The sequence below is a fragment of the Brachyistius frenatus genome, unplaced genomic scaffold (assembly GCF_029030835.1).
Source record: "Brachyistius frenatus isolate BFR_SWC_R1_liver_20210118 unplaced genomic scaffold, ASM2903083v1 Contig_225, whole genome shotgun sequence".
NCBI classification, from domain to species: Eukaryota; Metazoa; Chordata; class Actinopteri; family Embiotocidae; genus Brachyistius; species Brachyistius frenatus.
This window is the reverse complement of record NW_027210824.1, coordinates 223,398-240,079: the sequence shown is the minus strand read 5'-3', so window position 1 is coordinate 240,079 and position 16,682 is coordinate 223,398. Positions and strand designations below refer to the sequence as shown.

General features: G+C 41.6%; 1 protein-coding gene across 1 annotated transcript in view; it reads left to right on the top strand.

Moving 5' to 3' along the window:
• The first annotated feature begins 366 nt into the window (after positions 1 to 366).
• The window catches only part of trpc7b (transient receptor potential cation channel, subfamily C, member 7b), a 47,750-nt gene continuing 31,434 nt past the window's right edge, over positions 367 to 16,682 (top strand). Inside the window, exons 1-3 of the mRNA XM_069719817.1 lie at positions 367 to 977; positions 6,231 to 6,993; positions 14,136 to 14,318. Coding sequence (XP_069575918.1) covers positions 490 to 977; positions 6,231 to 6,993; positions 14,136 to 14,318 — 1,434 coding nt within the window. The 5' untranslated portion in view covers positions 367 to 489. The remainder of the gene's footprint in view (positions 978 to 6,230; positions 6,994 to 14,135; positions 14,319 to 16,682) is intronic.

Below are 16,682 nucleotides of genomic sequence, written 5' to 3'. Positions count from 1 at the left end.
TGTTTTTTTATATATATAGTAGCCAACCCATCTAGGTTATGTGGAGTGTGTCGGTTTTCTTTCTTTCTTTTGTGAAATAAATATAAGGTAGTTGGCGGTCAATTGGAAGAGTTGAGTTGGCATTGTGTTAGCCTACTAAAATTTCATAGGTATTTTTTCAAACATTAAAACGGCCTAACAGACTGAAAATTAGAGCTTACTCTAAATGTAAGTCTAAAAAGTAATTATTTTTTTTGTGGATTGTGCAATTAATCTATTTTGTGGTGTAGCTACTTGTTTCTTTCCTTCCATTTTGTAAAGGGCTGGCTTCCTGCGCGTGCTCGGTGCTCTCCAATTAGAGAGCGCGCACTTGTGTGAAGGTGGAGGATCAACTCATCGCTGCTGCGCTGCTCAGAGGAAACTTGAGCAATGGAAACTTCGACAAACATCGTCAAATGTCCGACATACAGTTAAATAATTTAAAGTATATGGTTCTCACGAACTGTCACAATGTCTGACGAGGGAGAGGAAAGCGACGGGGGCGAGAGACCGCAAATCTCCGAGTCTCCTTCCCCGCCTCTGTCTGTCAGTCTTCCCCGAGGATCTCTTTCCTCTCCGCGGCCCCTAGACCTCTTCTCCTCCGCCTCTCCGCTGCTGGGGGAAGCGGACTCGCCTTACCTCGCCTCTCCGGAGTGTCTTTACCCGTCTCCAGAGAACCCGGAACTCGGGGACTCCACACACTTCACGCCGCCAAAGTTCCGCCAGCGCACCGGGGACAGCGGCTCTCCGTTTCGTTCGCCGCCGGATGTGCGGATAGATGTGGTGTACGACCACCACGATGACCCGGTTCCCAAGTGGAGAGGACGAGGAGCGGCGAACGCTGAGAGCTTTCAGCACCGCGGACAGCGACTCCAGCGGACTCCGGAGCTCTCGGACCACGAGAACCACTACTCTGCTGAGCACATAGACACAGAATTCAACTCTGAGACTCGGCAAACGTGAGTCTTACCTTTTTATTATTAACCAACGATTTTAATTCACCTATCCAGTGACCAGCGACTTGTGCAGAGTCCATGTGATTATTTATAAACTTGTGTGAAAAGGATACTGGGAACTCACGTGGAAATAGCGTACCTATTTTTGGGTTGAGAGAATTAAATCAAGAGCCCCCTAATCCACCTGGAATGTCAACAAGTAGAGGTCAATTTTGGAGAGAGTAGAGTAAAGCAGACAGGATTTTCACTAAATCAGCTGCACCTATGGGACAACGATTTCCACTCAGCTGTGCATTCTAAGGTCTGTTATGGATTACACCAAGGTGACCGGAACCGATTTGGAGACCTTTGTGGTCAATGTGGAAGATGCATTAACTGATTCATATTGGCTGTTTCTTTGCTTTTGATTGAACATAACTTGTGCTGAAATGATGTGTCATCTTAAATGGGAGTTCTCAAATGAATCTTTCTTTGTTTTCCCATCCTGTCAAGCTGATGTGTGGTTAGGCTGCCGAGTGGTGTGTCCCCTGTGAATACATGCATACACGCTGCTTGTGTAAGGAAGTGAATTGCGTGTGAGTTTAGATGAGTTATGTGTTGTTTTTTTTCCACTGCAGCCCTTATTTCACGCCAGTGCTGAGAGAGCATCTTGATTCGTTCCATTGTGTGAATGTATAAGCACCACCAACAGGGACTGTGTGTGTGTGTGTGGGGGGGGGGGGTAGTCTGAGTGAGAGAGACACACTGGGGCAGAACCACGTGACAAACTACATTGACTTGCACAGTACATTCCCTCATTGTCACACTTATCACACTGTAACACTTACATACAAAAACACACACGCTGTGTGTTTTGTTCCTACAACTGTCCTCGATATTCAGTTGCTTTACTTTGAGATAAAGGCTCACAAAACTATTTGGTGGGTGCAATCCACTGCATCCACGTAGGAAACATCCACAGAGACAAAGTGGGACATACATGATGGCACTTAATGGCTATTCATGTACTGCCAGCACACCTTTGAAGCCTGCAATTCTCAATATCAGATAGTCAGTGTTGGGTCTTTGATCTTCTCTGGTCTGCCTCTTTAATACACCTGTTTCCAGCTTTAAAGCCCTTATGTGGAAACAAAGCATGGCCTGGCTAGGCTAAATGTTGGACACCTGTGTGTGTATGTGTGTTGTGTGAGAGGGTGAACATGCCTGTTTCTCATTACCGCTAAATTATGGTGAGCAACTTACCTTTGATCTTAAGAATTGGCAATTTACTGCTTGAAAGAGTGTGTGTGTGTGTGTGTGTGTGTGTGTGTGTGTGTGTGTGTGTGTGTGTGTGTGTGTGTGTGTGTGTGTGTGTGTGTGTGTGTGTGTGTGTGTGTGTGTGTGTGTGTTTGATAAAGACGGAGAGAGCTGAGAGTGTATCATTAGTCAGTTATGTAAACATTCCTGCTGAGTCTAAACATATTTTTCACTCATTATCCTTAACATTTGGTTTCAAACCTGATTCATCTTTTTTTTCCCCTTTCCTCACAAGTGCACCAGTAAATTCTCTAACCAAATTATAAATGACTTGGTACCTCAAGCTCAGAAAGTTAAAAAAAAAAAAGATGCCATTTTGAACAATTACAAATGGATTATACAGTTTGGCTTGTGACTGAAAAACTCATAGTGACAGCTATTAAATGGTATTTTCAGCAGGCTATATGCTAATGTCTCATTTTGCATTGCCATCACATTTTTCAGTGCTCTTGGAGTAATCGTTCCATCAGCAAAAGGCGTATGAGAACTTTCTATTTGGCCATGTTCATTTAATGGAATGAAATTGTATGCTGACCACAAAAATAACACACTCAGTAGTTTTCCAAATTTACTACTAAAAGTATCATTTACGTCACAGCAGTTCCAAGCAGGCAATAGATCTCTTTGATCAATCATCCACACAGAACGTTGTCTCCCGGGCTTAAAATCCTAAATACATTTTTCATACTGCTGCGTACAGTATGTAACACCGAACTGTAGCCAACTGTGACATTTGACAAATCTTGGATGTCCACATCACTTAATCACCGCAACTGTGACTCAATAAACTAAACTGGAGTCATTTAAGTGTCTTGAGATGTCAAGGAAGTGTTGCTTGAGGACCTTGGCTACAAAGGGGAAGATTTTTGAACATGCTGCAATAATGTGATGGATTCACTCACAGCAATGGTGCAAGATCTTCTTCACCCTTTTTCTGACAGTTTTGTTGTTAGTAGGAGAGGGGGTTGCTTGATTGGACAGGCACCCTGAGTGATCTGCAGCAGACTGACTTGGATGCAGCATCAGAACAAGAACTAAGTAGAGTGACTAATATATGAATTGTTGCAGTATGTAGTTTCAGGATTAAGGAACAGTGTATAAGCGTAAAACATAGTAAGTTTACACATAATCAAATAAAATGTGAAAATGTTGCATTTCTATAACCCTCTGATTCTCTGTTCTGTAATGTTGGATGTATATTGCATTCGCACAAACTGACAATATGCTACTGTACATGTTTGTTGTTAAAAGATGGAGAGTGGAAATAAAAAAGTTTAAAAAAAAGGTTCGCAAAGCCAGTTGTTGCAGGCTACAAACACAGCTGTGACCCAATGTAGATATTAAAGTTGAGTGAGTGAATATTGGTCATATGTTCAACAGATAAGCAGAAGGACAATTTGCGTTGTATAGGATAGATCAGTGGTTTTTAAAAGGCAGTGGGAGCTCTTCCTCCTGTGGCATGACATCATTTTTTGCACCTGTTTTTGCAAACAAAGTTGGAAGAATGGTAATATGGCGAGTCCTTTGGTATTACTTTAGGAACAAGACTGCAATATATGATGTACAAATACATTCACACACACACTAGATATATAAGCAGATATATATATATATATATATGTATATATATATATATATATATACACACAGTCCCTCCTTTGCGCACTAATTTTGCTTCTCCTTCAGTCCCCCACACACAGACAGTTTCTCTGCACCTATCCATCTCCATTGTGTCTGTCTCCTCCTGTCCGTGTGAATTTAATTCCACTCAGAAATGATGTAGGTAAATTCTATTTCAGGTCCAAATCACAAACAGTCAAAGATGGATGGTGGGGGAGATAGAGAGGGATGGAAAATGGCGATTCATTACCTGCCTATGAGGTTATCTAAATGGGCTAGCAGCCAGACGGCCCCTCATTTATGAGGAATCCTCCCTGTGCTTACGAATATGTCTGTGAGAGTGTTTGTGCGAAGGTGGGGGTTGAGGGAGATATTCGGTACATCTTAAAGCGCAATACTTTGTTGTATATCAATAACACAAACTGTGGCCTTAAGAAACAAATCCTTTTGTGATGGAGTCAACAATAAATGAACATTATAAGCTCCGCAGAGGTAGTTCTTGCTGTAGGGATATTGTATTGGTACATTTTACAGATAGAGTAGGTTGTGTCCACATTCCGTGTGTGTGTGTGTGTGTGTGTGTGTGTGTGTGTGTGTGTGTGTGTGTGTGTGTGTGTGTGTGTGTGTGTGTGTGTGTGTGTGTGTGTAAGAGAGAGAGACTGAGAGAGAGAGAGGAAAATGTTGCCCTTTTCCATTGATTGGCAGCCTGAGGCATACACAGCTGATTGTGTAAATCGAAAATCAAAAGCCACGCACCTTTCATACACTATAATTGCACACTGACAAACACACACACACACACACCCTCTCTCTCTCTCACACACACACACACACACACACACACACACACACACACACACACACACACACACACACACACACACACACACACACACACACACACACACACACACACACACACACACATATATGAGATTTGTCTTGGTGATCTCACATCTTCTCAGTTCCACATCCTTTGACACTCCAGGGAATATTTCTACCTTGAACGTGTTTCCATTTTCACCTTTTCCTTCGATGTCCTGCTTTCTGTGCATAGACGCACATACACACACGCCCGCTATCTCACGTATACACAAAGTAAAGGGAAAATTACAAATAGCTGAAATTACAAATAACTTTACCTGATTTTTTTTTTTAAACAATTTTGTGTCGGGTCTCATTGTAAAACTGGACCTCATGTCATTTGTAAGGTCACTGCACAGAATTATGTTGAAAATCTTTTGTCAGTATTCTATGTGGACAATACTAACCAATTATAGTTTTATTTATTAGTTGTTCAAGTTAGCAAGTTGGTGTGATCCCTCTTAGTCCACTCACTGAGAACTGTTCCGATTGTGCTCTGAGTGACATACTGTCATATTAGCATTTTCTAAATTAAATCTCCAGTCTGAATTGGTTATTTCATAGTGGAAAATCAATCTGCACTGGTCAATAACTTTTCGCCAAGGCCACTCCTTATTTCCCATTCCTATTTTTAATTTTGTGGCGTACAGGGTGGCATGAAGGCTTTTCTTACAGTGTGGGTCAGAGTGTCCTGCTGTACAGCAGACACACACAATGTGGCACAACGTTGTGTTTTTGAATAACATTAGGTAGAGTACAATAGCCCTGATGAAAACTGTTTTGCAGTAATTGGGGTGACTACCAGGGGTCCTGTGCAAACTGCTGACAGGGTTGTTACCTGGGATAGTGCTCCAATTAGGGTGAAAGACAAATGAAGACAGTGTGTAGAGCAGGAGGACCTTGTTTATGTCTGTATCCACGCATGTGACAATAGATAAAGACAGTCCCACCACTGGCCAAAGAGTCACAGTGGATGACAACTGGTGCAGAGTGCAAGCATGTCATGCCAGAACCAATTGAACTGACAGCTTCATCTCTCGCTTGCCATTCAGAACTGTTGACCTGAGATTGCCCTGCAATGAGCTTTGACCCTGGTAGCAGTTCATTGATTTTGCCAAGGACAGATTTATCACAGATGTCTCGGTGATGCTTTGTTTGAGGTCAGTGGAGAAGTCTGTCTTGAGCACTGCTGATTATGTTTGACCACTTCCTGTCCATGGAGGATGTCCACATGGGGAGTAATGACTTTGTACACTGTATAGTCAGCTGGATGTAACTAATGATATTGTCTTTTCCTCTTGCCTCCATTATTTATTCTCCCGGTCTCCACTCTCTTGTCCCTCACCCTTCGTCACTTCATCTCTCCTTCCTTTGAGCCATAAATGCCTGCTCCTGGTCTACGTCCATCTTCGTCATTTTAATTATTCTTTTGCCTCGTTTCACTGTTTCCGACCCCTCTTTAATGTGTCCCTCCAGGGTGGAGGCCATGCATCGCCGGCACACCACGCTGAGGGAGAAGGGGCGTCGCCAGGCAGTGCGAGGTCCAGCCTACATGTTCAATGAGCGTGGCTCACCCCTCACTGCAGAGGAGGAGCGTTTTCTGGATGCTGCTGAGTACGGCAACATTCCCGTGGTTCGCAAAATGCTGGAAGAGTCCAAAACCCTAAACTTCAATTGTGTGGACTACATGGGCCAGAATGCTTTGCAGCTAGGAGTGGGTAACGAGCACCTCGAAGTGACGGAGCTGCTGCTGAAGAAGGATGGTTTGGCCAGGATCGGGGATGGCCTGCTTCTGGCTATATCCAAAGGTTATGTTCGAATCGTTGAAGCCATTCTCGGCCACCCTGCCTTCGGTGGAGGTCTCCGACTGGCCTTGAGTCCCCTGGAGCAGGAGATGCGTGATGATGACTTTTACGCATATGACGAAGATGGAACACGTTTTTCGCATGACGTCACCCCCATCATCCTGGCTGCTCACTGCCAGGAGTATGAGATCGTCCACATCCTTTTGACGAAGGGGGCTCGCATAGAAAGGCCTCACGACTACTTCTGTAAATGTTTAGAATGTGTGGAGAGGCAGAAGAAAGACTCATTCAGTCACTCACGCTCCAGGATGAATGCATATAAGGGCCTGGCCAGCGCGGCGTACCTGGCACTCAGCAGTGAGGACCCCGTGCTCACCGCCCTCGAGCTCAGCAACGAACTGGCAAGACTGGCCAACATCGAGACGGAGTTTAAGGTAAGGTGGTCTCTATTTTTCTTTTCTTCTTTACTTGTGTTTTACCAGCGTGAAAAAAAGAAATTCTTCTCTTCAATTTTGGAACGATAACTGCCGTACTGCAAATGTAAATTAGTGTAATGATTGATTTGGGGAGCGTGATGGGGTTCAATAGCTTTTCCATGATTCCAGGTATGAACCCACTTAAAATCTTTTTAAAAATGTACTGTTTTTATTCAACTCGGAGAATAAACAAATTTGAAAAGTTTCACGTGACAAAAGATACAACTTAACCGAAACAACGGACACTTTATTGACCTGAAGGTAAGGTCAAGTGGGCCCACATTTTATTGTTGCTCCATCACATTCATTAATCCTGCCTGACTCATTTTCATTTTTGCTGTGAAAGAAAACTCCTGCATCTACTGCTGCACCGCAAACTAAAGTAGAAACAACATAATAAAATAGTATTAGTTCTACTTTATTCATTTAGTGAATATCAATGAAATAAAACACTGATGATCTACATACACAGTGTATTTAACGTTATGGAGGTCAACTCAGTGTTGCACTGCTAAAGGTCACAAATCTGTCTGGTCGCAATATATTGTGAAACACAGGATTGGCTCAGGCCAAAATGCTCACCAAAATTGGCACAAGTTCTGACTTAAACATGTTGGCTGCTGAATTTTAAACAAAATACTTGTAGTTCCCCCCCTTTTTTGTGAGTACCTTATCTCAATAACTGCTTTTTGCGGTTGTTTCAATGACTTCCATTGTGTTTGATAACAACAGCATTTGAGTTATCACACATTTATTGACATCATCATGTTTGCTGTTGCCGATAGTGTAAGAGAGAGAGACTGAAGAGACCCACTAGACAGAGAATATGAATGAAAGATTCAGTAAGTGATTCGTTGGCTGCTGATTTTTTTAAACTCCAGTTATCGAACTTGTAAGTGGATCCAACATGGAACCAGCTATCTGATCCTATCGCTGTGCTTGACACGCTCATCTGCTGTAGTTTTTTTTTTTTTAAAGCTTTTATTTTCAGAGTTTGGGTAGATTAGAAATAAAATGTGTAGATCTGTCTCTGCCAGTGTTTCACGCCATTCCTGCCAATGATTCAACTTTGTCACTAGACTCTCATCTTGAATGGATTTCCCGTGCACTCGTTTTTTTTTTTTTTTATTACTGTTGTGAAGTACATGTTATCAATGCAATATCGCCTCAGCTGGTGGTGAAACCAGAATCTTAAAGTGACGGATTTTTGTGCAGTTTAACTGAGAGAAGATTACATTCTGTATAATGGAGTCACTGAAACGCATCTTGCCTCCAGGAAAATGCTGATGGCGCAAAAACACTAACGTACAAGATTAAGTTTGTGTGTGTACTTGTATGTGTTGGTGAGGTGGGGATTGCGTTGTAAAACTTGAATGTAAGGTCATTTTGGGAAAGTGTTGTGCCTTCAAAGGTCTGTTTGTCGGTTAACATTTGGTTTAAAGGTTAAGTTTAGAAATAGGGCGAAGTGAAGTAGGGTAAGGAGTGGGGTTTAGTTGGGATGGTTAAGGGGCCTGTAAAAGTTTGCAGTACTTGATAACGTTGTTAAAATGACTTTTTAAACTTTTTTTTTTTTTCCCCAACCAATCAAACCTAACTCTGTGTACCGCTGTGTCTCCTTTAGCAGGGTGCTATGTTTGGGCTGCGGGCACAACATGCTACCTCACTTACACTGTGTGGCAGGTGTGGTCATGCTTTTGGTTGAGGTTGAGATGGATAAGAAGATGATTGCCTCCCTACTCTGCCAGCAAGCATACCTGTCCCAAATCGGTTGACTCGGGATATTAAGGCCACCACTCACACTGGCAAATGAAAGAGACTCATGGATAAATGCTAGGTACACCTACTTGTAAAAAATAAGGGCTCTTAATAATTATATATAATTATTATCACGGTTGCAATTAGGTTATTTTCAGTTATCAATATACAGTGTTATACAACACTGTATGTCTGAAAAAAAAAATCTAATTTTAGTGATTTTTTTGTTTGTTCTTTTTACATTTTAAATAAAGCGTGCACAAAATGTATTAAACAGACATTTTAGAAAGTCTGACCATGCCAGAGGTTGAACGGGAATAAAAGATGGCTGAGGGCTTTTGATCAATTCACACTGGCCCACCAAAACCCATCTGGAGACACACCATCACATATACCCTCTGTCATACTTTACAAGAATCATGTATCAAACACAGATTCATTTAACTATGATTAATAATAAAATAGAATTAACAAAAATGTTTGCCTTTGCTTTAAATTAGATTATACCTTTCTTTTCCTTCAAGCCAAATAACATGTAGCTTTATCTTATTTAGCATCAGTGCAAATGTGTAATACACTGGCAATATGAGGTAGTAGATGTCTCTGCATACCCTGTTATTTGAAAGGGCTACCTCACCACCAGCCATACATGAAGGGCTACCATCAGTGCGTGGCTAAATGGCTTGTGCTTTTGCCAGCCCAGAAGATTGCATTGTAGTCATTTTGTTTTAGGCAATGAGACCCACTTATTGCTGCCACATGATTGCTTAGGTATCTGAGATCGAAAAATATATCTTACATGAATTGAGAATCATTTTTTTTGATGATCGCTGCAGTGCTTATCCTGCCGATACCTGACTGTTAATCACTGTCGGGTATCGGCTTTATCTGACTGGCTCATATACAGAGAAATTACTGTTATATAGGGAATTATAGTTACAGTTTGAGATCATTCATATTGAAAGCATAGCCATCTAATTGGACCAATCAGATAACAATAATCTGATAATGTTGTGATTTTTGTGGCTCTGTTTATTTGTCTTTGTCCTCGTGTGTGTTCATGGGTAGACAAAAATCCTTTTTCTCGTAACAATCTTTTAATTTCTGTGTCCTTATTTGTCTGTTCTTTCTACTTTCTGCTCACCTCTGTGTTTGATATTAAGCCTTTCTGCTTGTCACTCCGTTCCCTGTCTCCAGACAAACTAATGAGTAGGGCTCACCTGAGGGACCAGAGTTGTGTTGGAGCTCATCTGTCTCATTAACATCTCATTATCGCCCCTCTTTATTTGTCTCCCTGTCCCTCTTCACATCATCTTCTCATTACTTTAAAACATCAAATAATTTTAAGAGAGTGTACCAATAACCCAAGTTAATCATGTTTTGCATGGGGAAATCAGACTCGGGGAGTCGAGGTGTTGCACGATGTAGTGCAGTCCCATGTTGACTGCATCATCCACCGACCTGCTTGCCTGGTAGGCAAATTGCAAGGGGTCCAGCTGGGGGCCTGTAGTGTCCTTCAGGTGGGACAACACTAGTCTTTCAAAGGACTTCGTGACTACAGATGACAGGGCGACGGGTCTGTAGTCACTTAGTCCTGTGATGGAGGTTGTTTTGGGAACCGCGATGGTTGTGGAGCGTTTGAAGCAGGAGGGAACTTCACACAGCTGCAGGGATTTGTTGAAGATCTGTGTGTAGATGGGAACTAGCTGGTCAGCGCAGGCTTTCAGACTGATCTTCTGTCTTTGAAAGAGCTGACACCGATCTAGAGTGCAGGTGAAGAGACAGTGGGTACAGAGGGGAGGGTCGGCAGTGGGAGTAGGAGGTTGTTTGATGTCCGGGTGGGTGAGGGTTGTGAAAGTGAGTGAGGGGTGTGAAAGTGGCTTATCAAACCTATAGTAAAATACGTTCAGGTCGTCAGTCAGTTGGAGATTTTCCACAGTGTGTGTGTGTGTGTGTGTGTGTGTGTGTGTGTGTGTGTGTGTGTGTGTGTGTGTGTGTGTGTGTGTGTGTGTGTGTGTGGGGGGGGGGGATCTTTTAGTCCGTCAGGGTTTTCAGGTTTTCCACACTGACGCTGGCTGAAAAGCTGTTTTTAAGTCTTTCAGCGTAGCTCTTCTTTGCTGCCTTTATCTCCTTCGTCAGTGTGTTCCCAGCCTTGTTGTACAAGAGTCTGTCCCCACTCCTGTAAGCCTCCCCCCTGGCCTGACGGAGCTGCCTGAGTTTTACTGTAAACCAGGGTTGTTAGATATCTTAATATTGTACTCTAAATGTTAGTGTCTTAGCATGCTAACAGTATGAATAAAGTCAGAATGAACTGTAGCTTACAAAAAATAGCAGAATTTATACATATATCCACACAGTCAAGTGAAAACACTATTTTCACACCCACTGGGCCAAATTTCTGGACACACAGCCTTCGAATACCCTTGAGAGAGAGAGAGAGAGAGAACGAGATAAAGTTCTGTCAGGCGGAGGAGAGTCATTTAAGTTTTTATTTACATTGTTTTGTATGCTTTTGTCGTGCCTTTTTGTTTGTTTGTTTAGTTAGTTCATTTTTGTGTTTTGGAAGACAGACAAAAGATAGCAAGGTAAAAAGTGAAAAAGAGGTAAACTGATGGTGGTGAATGTCCACTGAAGTGCAGGAATAATCTTTCTCTTCTCATTCTTCCATCTTATATCTCCTCCACTCCTTAACTCCCCCTCTCCAAGTTTGTCTCATGACCCCCTCAGCTCACTCATCTGTAACCATTCTCACTCTGTTTCACACTGCTCCGTCTTCAATTTCAATCTCACAACCCTTTCCTTTATCTCAGCTCCTGAGGCAAAAAACACATATTTGTGATTGGATTTTCATGTGTGTAGTGTGTGTCTGTATGTTCTTGATGCACAACTCGCAATGTATATACCATTGATTAAGAAAATAGTACTACCCTGAAGTCTTGTCTTTCCTAGAATGCAAACAGACAAGAGATTATAATTGATTTTTTTTTTTTTTTCTCCCAGCAGCCGGAAGGTAAAATACATCAGATGCGGACATTTACTTCTTCTACCTAAAGGGCCAATAGATGTCAATGATTGATGCCCAAAATTTACGGTTTAATTTGCAGGTAGTGACCAGCCTTATCTAAGCTGCTGCTCTGTTTTTTTATTTATTTATTTTTTTAATGATGAATCCAAGCATCGTGGAACAGATTTTAAAATGTATAGCAAAATATACTTTATAGTGCTTGAGAGGATGGCACAAAATTAATTTCACCATTTTATATTCAAGTTCACTGTCCATGTCATGGTGGAGAGAAACATCCTTCCTAAAAGGGTCAAACGCTGGAGGGATGTAAATTATGTTCACGATCAATAAATGAACCAAAATACTGACCGGACAAAGATATTTACTCATACCTGCTTACAAAAATTGTGCCCTAAAAGAAAATGAGAGAACAAATAATTTAGCATCGTGATAAATGTTAATCATTTTACTGAGGATGCCTGTGTCAAAGTTTTGGCTTCATCACACTGTAACGGTTTGCTTGAACACAGCACAAACATGGTGGTGAATACATAATGTGAACCGTTCCTTTGAGACTCTAAACCTGCCAGAAGCCCGAGCCTGCTGACTGCGTCCCTGGTCGACCAACGGTTGTCGAACATAATGAAGCAGGAGGGCGAGGGAGAAGGATGAGAAGTGAACCACAAGAAAGACAAGGCAAAGGGTTGGAACTCAAAGGACTCCTGAAGGAACCGATTCACTGTTTATACTTGGTTTCAGTTGGTAATGAACTGCTACTAATACATAATACAACAGGAGTAGCTTTCATCTGGTGTGACTACAAGGTTAGAGCCACCTTGAAATAATGTATGTTTTTTCCTGTTCTTTGTCTGACCACATGTTGTTTGCCTTCACTTGTAACCTGTCCTTCTTACTATACCATTAATGCAATGGAGGTTAATGCTTTCCTTTCAATTATTACACACATTTCAAGTTTAACTTAAAACTGTCGAATTGAATTGCAGGTCTAATATTGAAGTTTTCGAGCACGGCGGCGTTGGGCACCAGTAGAAAGAGTCCGTATTCAGCCAAGGTCAAATGGCAAATAAAGAAGAGAGAGAAGAAGTAGGGTCTAGAATGCTAATGCTAGCTCGCTACAGGAAGAAGATAAAGTTGTTTGACTGGTTAACAGTTGATTTTAAAGCTATTCAAGACGGAGGCATCGTGTTTCTGTATTTTGTTGTTCATAAAAAGGTTATGGAGGACCAGAATTTTATGTGTTTGGTGATTCATTTCCGGGGATTGTATTTTCTGCTGTCTTCGCTTAAACTGAATTTAGCTCATGTTCTATTTATGACAATCGGAGAGACACACAGGGTCTAATTGCAACCCAGCACTCTGGAAATTACTAAGAGATTTTAAAGTGAAGTTTTATTGCTTCAGAATATTTTGTTTTTTTACTTTACCACTGGTGTCAACTATTTAATTGGCTTCTAACGTAATTGCTTGTAATTTCAATGTTTTTCTGACACCTCATTTATTCTTTACTTTTTGGTCTTTCTGGTGAAGCTGGAATCTTAAAATATTGTGGATTTTCCAATATTAAAGAATTTATGGAAAGTAAAGTGTGTATAAAATTAGCAGGATTATGATGTACTGAATGAGCAGCTGAGATATCACAAAAAAAGCAGGCAGGATCCCTTCTTTCAGTTGTTTGGGGTTTAAGTGCTCCGTCTTGTACCTGTGGCTTTTGTTTCTGCTGTGATGTATTTACTGTGCCATGGAGTATATATTTTCTTATTTTTTTCAAAGACAAGCTGAAGATGTTTCAAAATGAAAAGGTCAAAAACCAAATTCTCCAAGCACCTTTTCCATTTTAACACTCAAGTCAATTATAATTGCAGAAAAGAGTAAATGTCTATGATAATGGCATTTCTCATGTCGAATGGCAGAAGCACTTTCAAGCCCGAAGGGGAAATGGTCAAGAGATTTTAATAAATACATAAAAGACTCTGCACTAAAGACTCTGGCAAGACTCTACACTGTTAAAGAAAGCTGTCAGGTGAGTTGACAACCAATCACCACTGCTTGTAAAATGATTTGATTGAGATGAGGGCACCAAAAGTCATGACGTGAGAGCAACTAAAGTGCAGATGTGTTAAACAAGACACAAGGGATAAGCTCTGACAAAAAACAAAGGGGCAGTTGATGGAAAAGTCTGTCTTTAATTTTAGACATACACATCCATACATAAGTTAGTGACACTGATGACGGAAAGTTGGCATTTTACAGTAAATTCTTTCCCCATCTTTTCTTTTCTCTTTCCCACTCATCGATTCCCCCCTCCTCCACTCTCATGCAGAATGAATACCGCAAGCTGTCCATGCAGTGTAAGGACTTTGTGGTGGGCGTGTTGGATCTTTGTCGGAACACAGAGGAAGTTGAGGCCATATTGAACGGCGATGTAGATCAGTGCCCACCGAGCGCTTACAACCGACCCTGCCTCAGCCGTATCAAACTGGCCATCAAGTATGAAGTCAAGAAGGTAAGAGAGCGTAGCAAGTAAGTCAACCACATCTGAAAAAGTTGAGCATTCCTTTTAGTTTTATGGATCTGCTTGATTTTTAAAACAATAATGCATGTTAATAACCACTCTGTGTTTTCCATATGCCTCAAAGGACTGAGAAAAGCAACCGTGGTTGTTTGTTCAAACAGGAGGAAGCTGGAAGTGGTGTCACATTGTTAAAGTTCAGCAAATTATAAAAGAATGTGATGGATAGTCAGACACACTGTTTGACTTCAATATCTGAGATCAGGGTTCCTGTCGTATCTTTAACGTAATTTCTTTTACCTTTTGAAGGTGATCTTTCCTGAACTTAACCATCACTGCAGACATGAAGCTACTGAAACTAATGTATCCATGAAGGAGGATTAACATGAAGACATCATAAGCGGATCTATAAAGTGTCATAAAAGTCTCATTGTCAGACATTTTTGTTGAGGGTGTTCATAACAATAAGCTGCAACATGAACAGGTTTTCACTCTAAATAGAATAGAAAGTTTTATTTTCATCGTACAGGATCAAATGAGATTAAGAGCGCTTCTCATGATCAGTGCATATAAAAAACAACAGCACCACAATACATATTCAGAATACATAAAAGTCCCAGGTAGAGGTCGGAACACTTGAGTATGTGCTTATTGCACTTAAATAAATAAATAGTCGAGTAAAAAAATAAAAAAATAAATTGTGAACAGAATATTGCACTGGTGTAAAAATTGTAACGTGAGGTAGAGAACAGGATTAAGGTACACTGATTACTTTTTGCTGTTTAGTGTTCTTATGGCCCAGGGAAAGAAACTGTTCTTTAGTCTGGTGGTGCGAGGCTTGATGGACCTGTAGCATCTGCCAGAGGGAAACAGGTCAAACAGGTGGTGTGCTGGGTGGGAGGAAAACATACTTTCATCACTACTGATCTGAGTGCAATTGGCCTGTAGTCATTAATACTGTTGATGGCTATGTTTTTTGGGACCGGGATCATGGTGGGGGAAAGTTTGAAGATCTTGGTGAAGACCCCTGTGAGTTGGTGGGCACATACTTTGAGTTCGTTTCTGGGTACTCCCGTCAGGAGGCTGGCGAGGGCAGTGTGACTGTGTTTGGTGTTTTAACCTCAAAACGAGTGAAGAGGCTGTTTAGTTCTTCTGCCAGTGAGGCGTCAGCGTTAAGAGTAGTGGTGTTGCTGCCCTTGTATTTTGTGTTGTGCTGTATTCCCTGCCACACCCGCCATGGGTCCTTGTCTTTGAAATGGTTCTCTATTTTCCTCTTGTAAGCCTCCTTGGCTGCTCCTCAGGTCCACTCTGGCTGTGCTGTACTGTGTCTATCACCAGACCTGAAAGCAGTATTGCGGTCTCTGATGAGTGACTGGACTTCACTCGTCATCCAGGGTTTCTGGTTTAGGAAAAACCCGGATGCGTTTGTTTACGGTGACATTATCAGCACAGCTTGTGATATGGTTGTGCGTATTCCTCCAAATCCTGATGTTTAAACAGACTCCATTCAGTGCGTTCAAAGCAGCCTTGTGGCTGAGACAGCATTGTCTCTGGCCAGGTTTTAATCATCTTTGTGGTGGGCGTTTGTTTTCCTCCTGATAAGAGTGTATGCTGGGATGGGAAGCAGTGAGAAGTGGTCCGACTGGCCAAGATGTGGTAGAGGCACAGCTCTGTATGCATGCTTGATGCTTGATGTTTGAATGATGGTTATGAATATTTCTATACAGAAGTTAAAAGTAAATCTGTGTGTGAATATGTATCACCATTTAATAATACATCTTGAGAGTTATCATAGAAAAATACAATAGATGATTTATTGCAGTGTTTAACATTTAAATTACTAGTGTGTAAGTAAGCTTGTGTCTGTGAGTCATTTGTGCACATAAATATACAGTATGTTTGTGTAGCTTTGTGCTTTCGGCCTCAGAGGGCCCCGCGTAAACAACTCACTGGCATCTGTGTTGGAGCTAATCCCTTCTAAGCAGAGGTGCTCTCACTAAATGTCAAACCCCTGCCATACTCTCTCGCTCACATAAGTTCCTATTTGACCCTGATGTGCTGCATGTTTTCTTAATCAGGTACACGTGTGTGTGTGTGTGTGTGTGTGTGTGTGTGTGTGTGTGTGTGTGTGTGTGTGTGTGTGTGTGTGTGTGTGTGTGTGTGTGTGTGTGTGTGTGTGTGTGTGTGTGTGTGTGTGTGTGTGTGTGTGTGTGTGTGTGTGAACGAACACCCTGTTTGAATGATGTTGTTTTTGTTTTTTATCCTGTACAAGAGAGCGTGACCAATACCAGGCAGCTAATTAAAACAAGAGTCAAGGAGACAGTCAGGGATAGATTACCATGGAAACCAGGTGGAGCA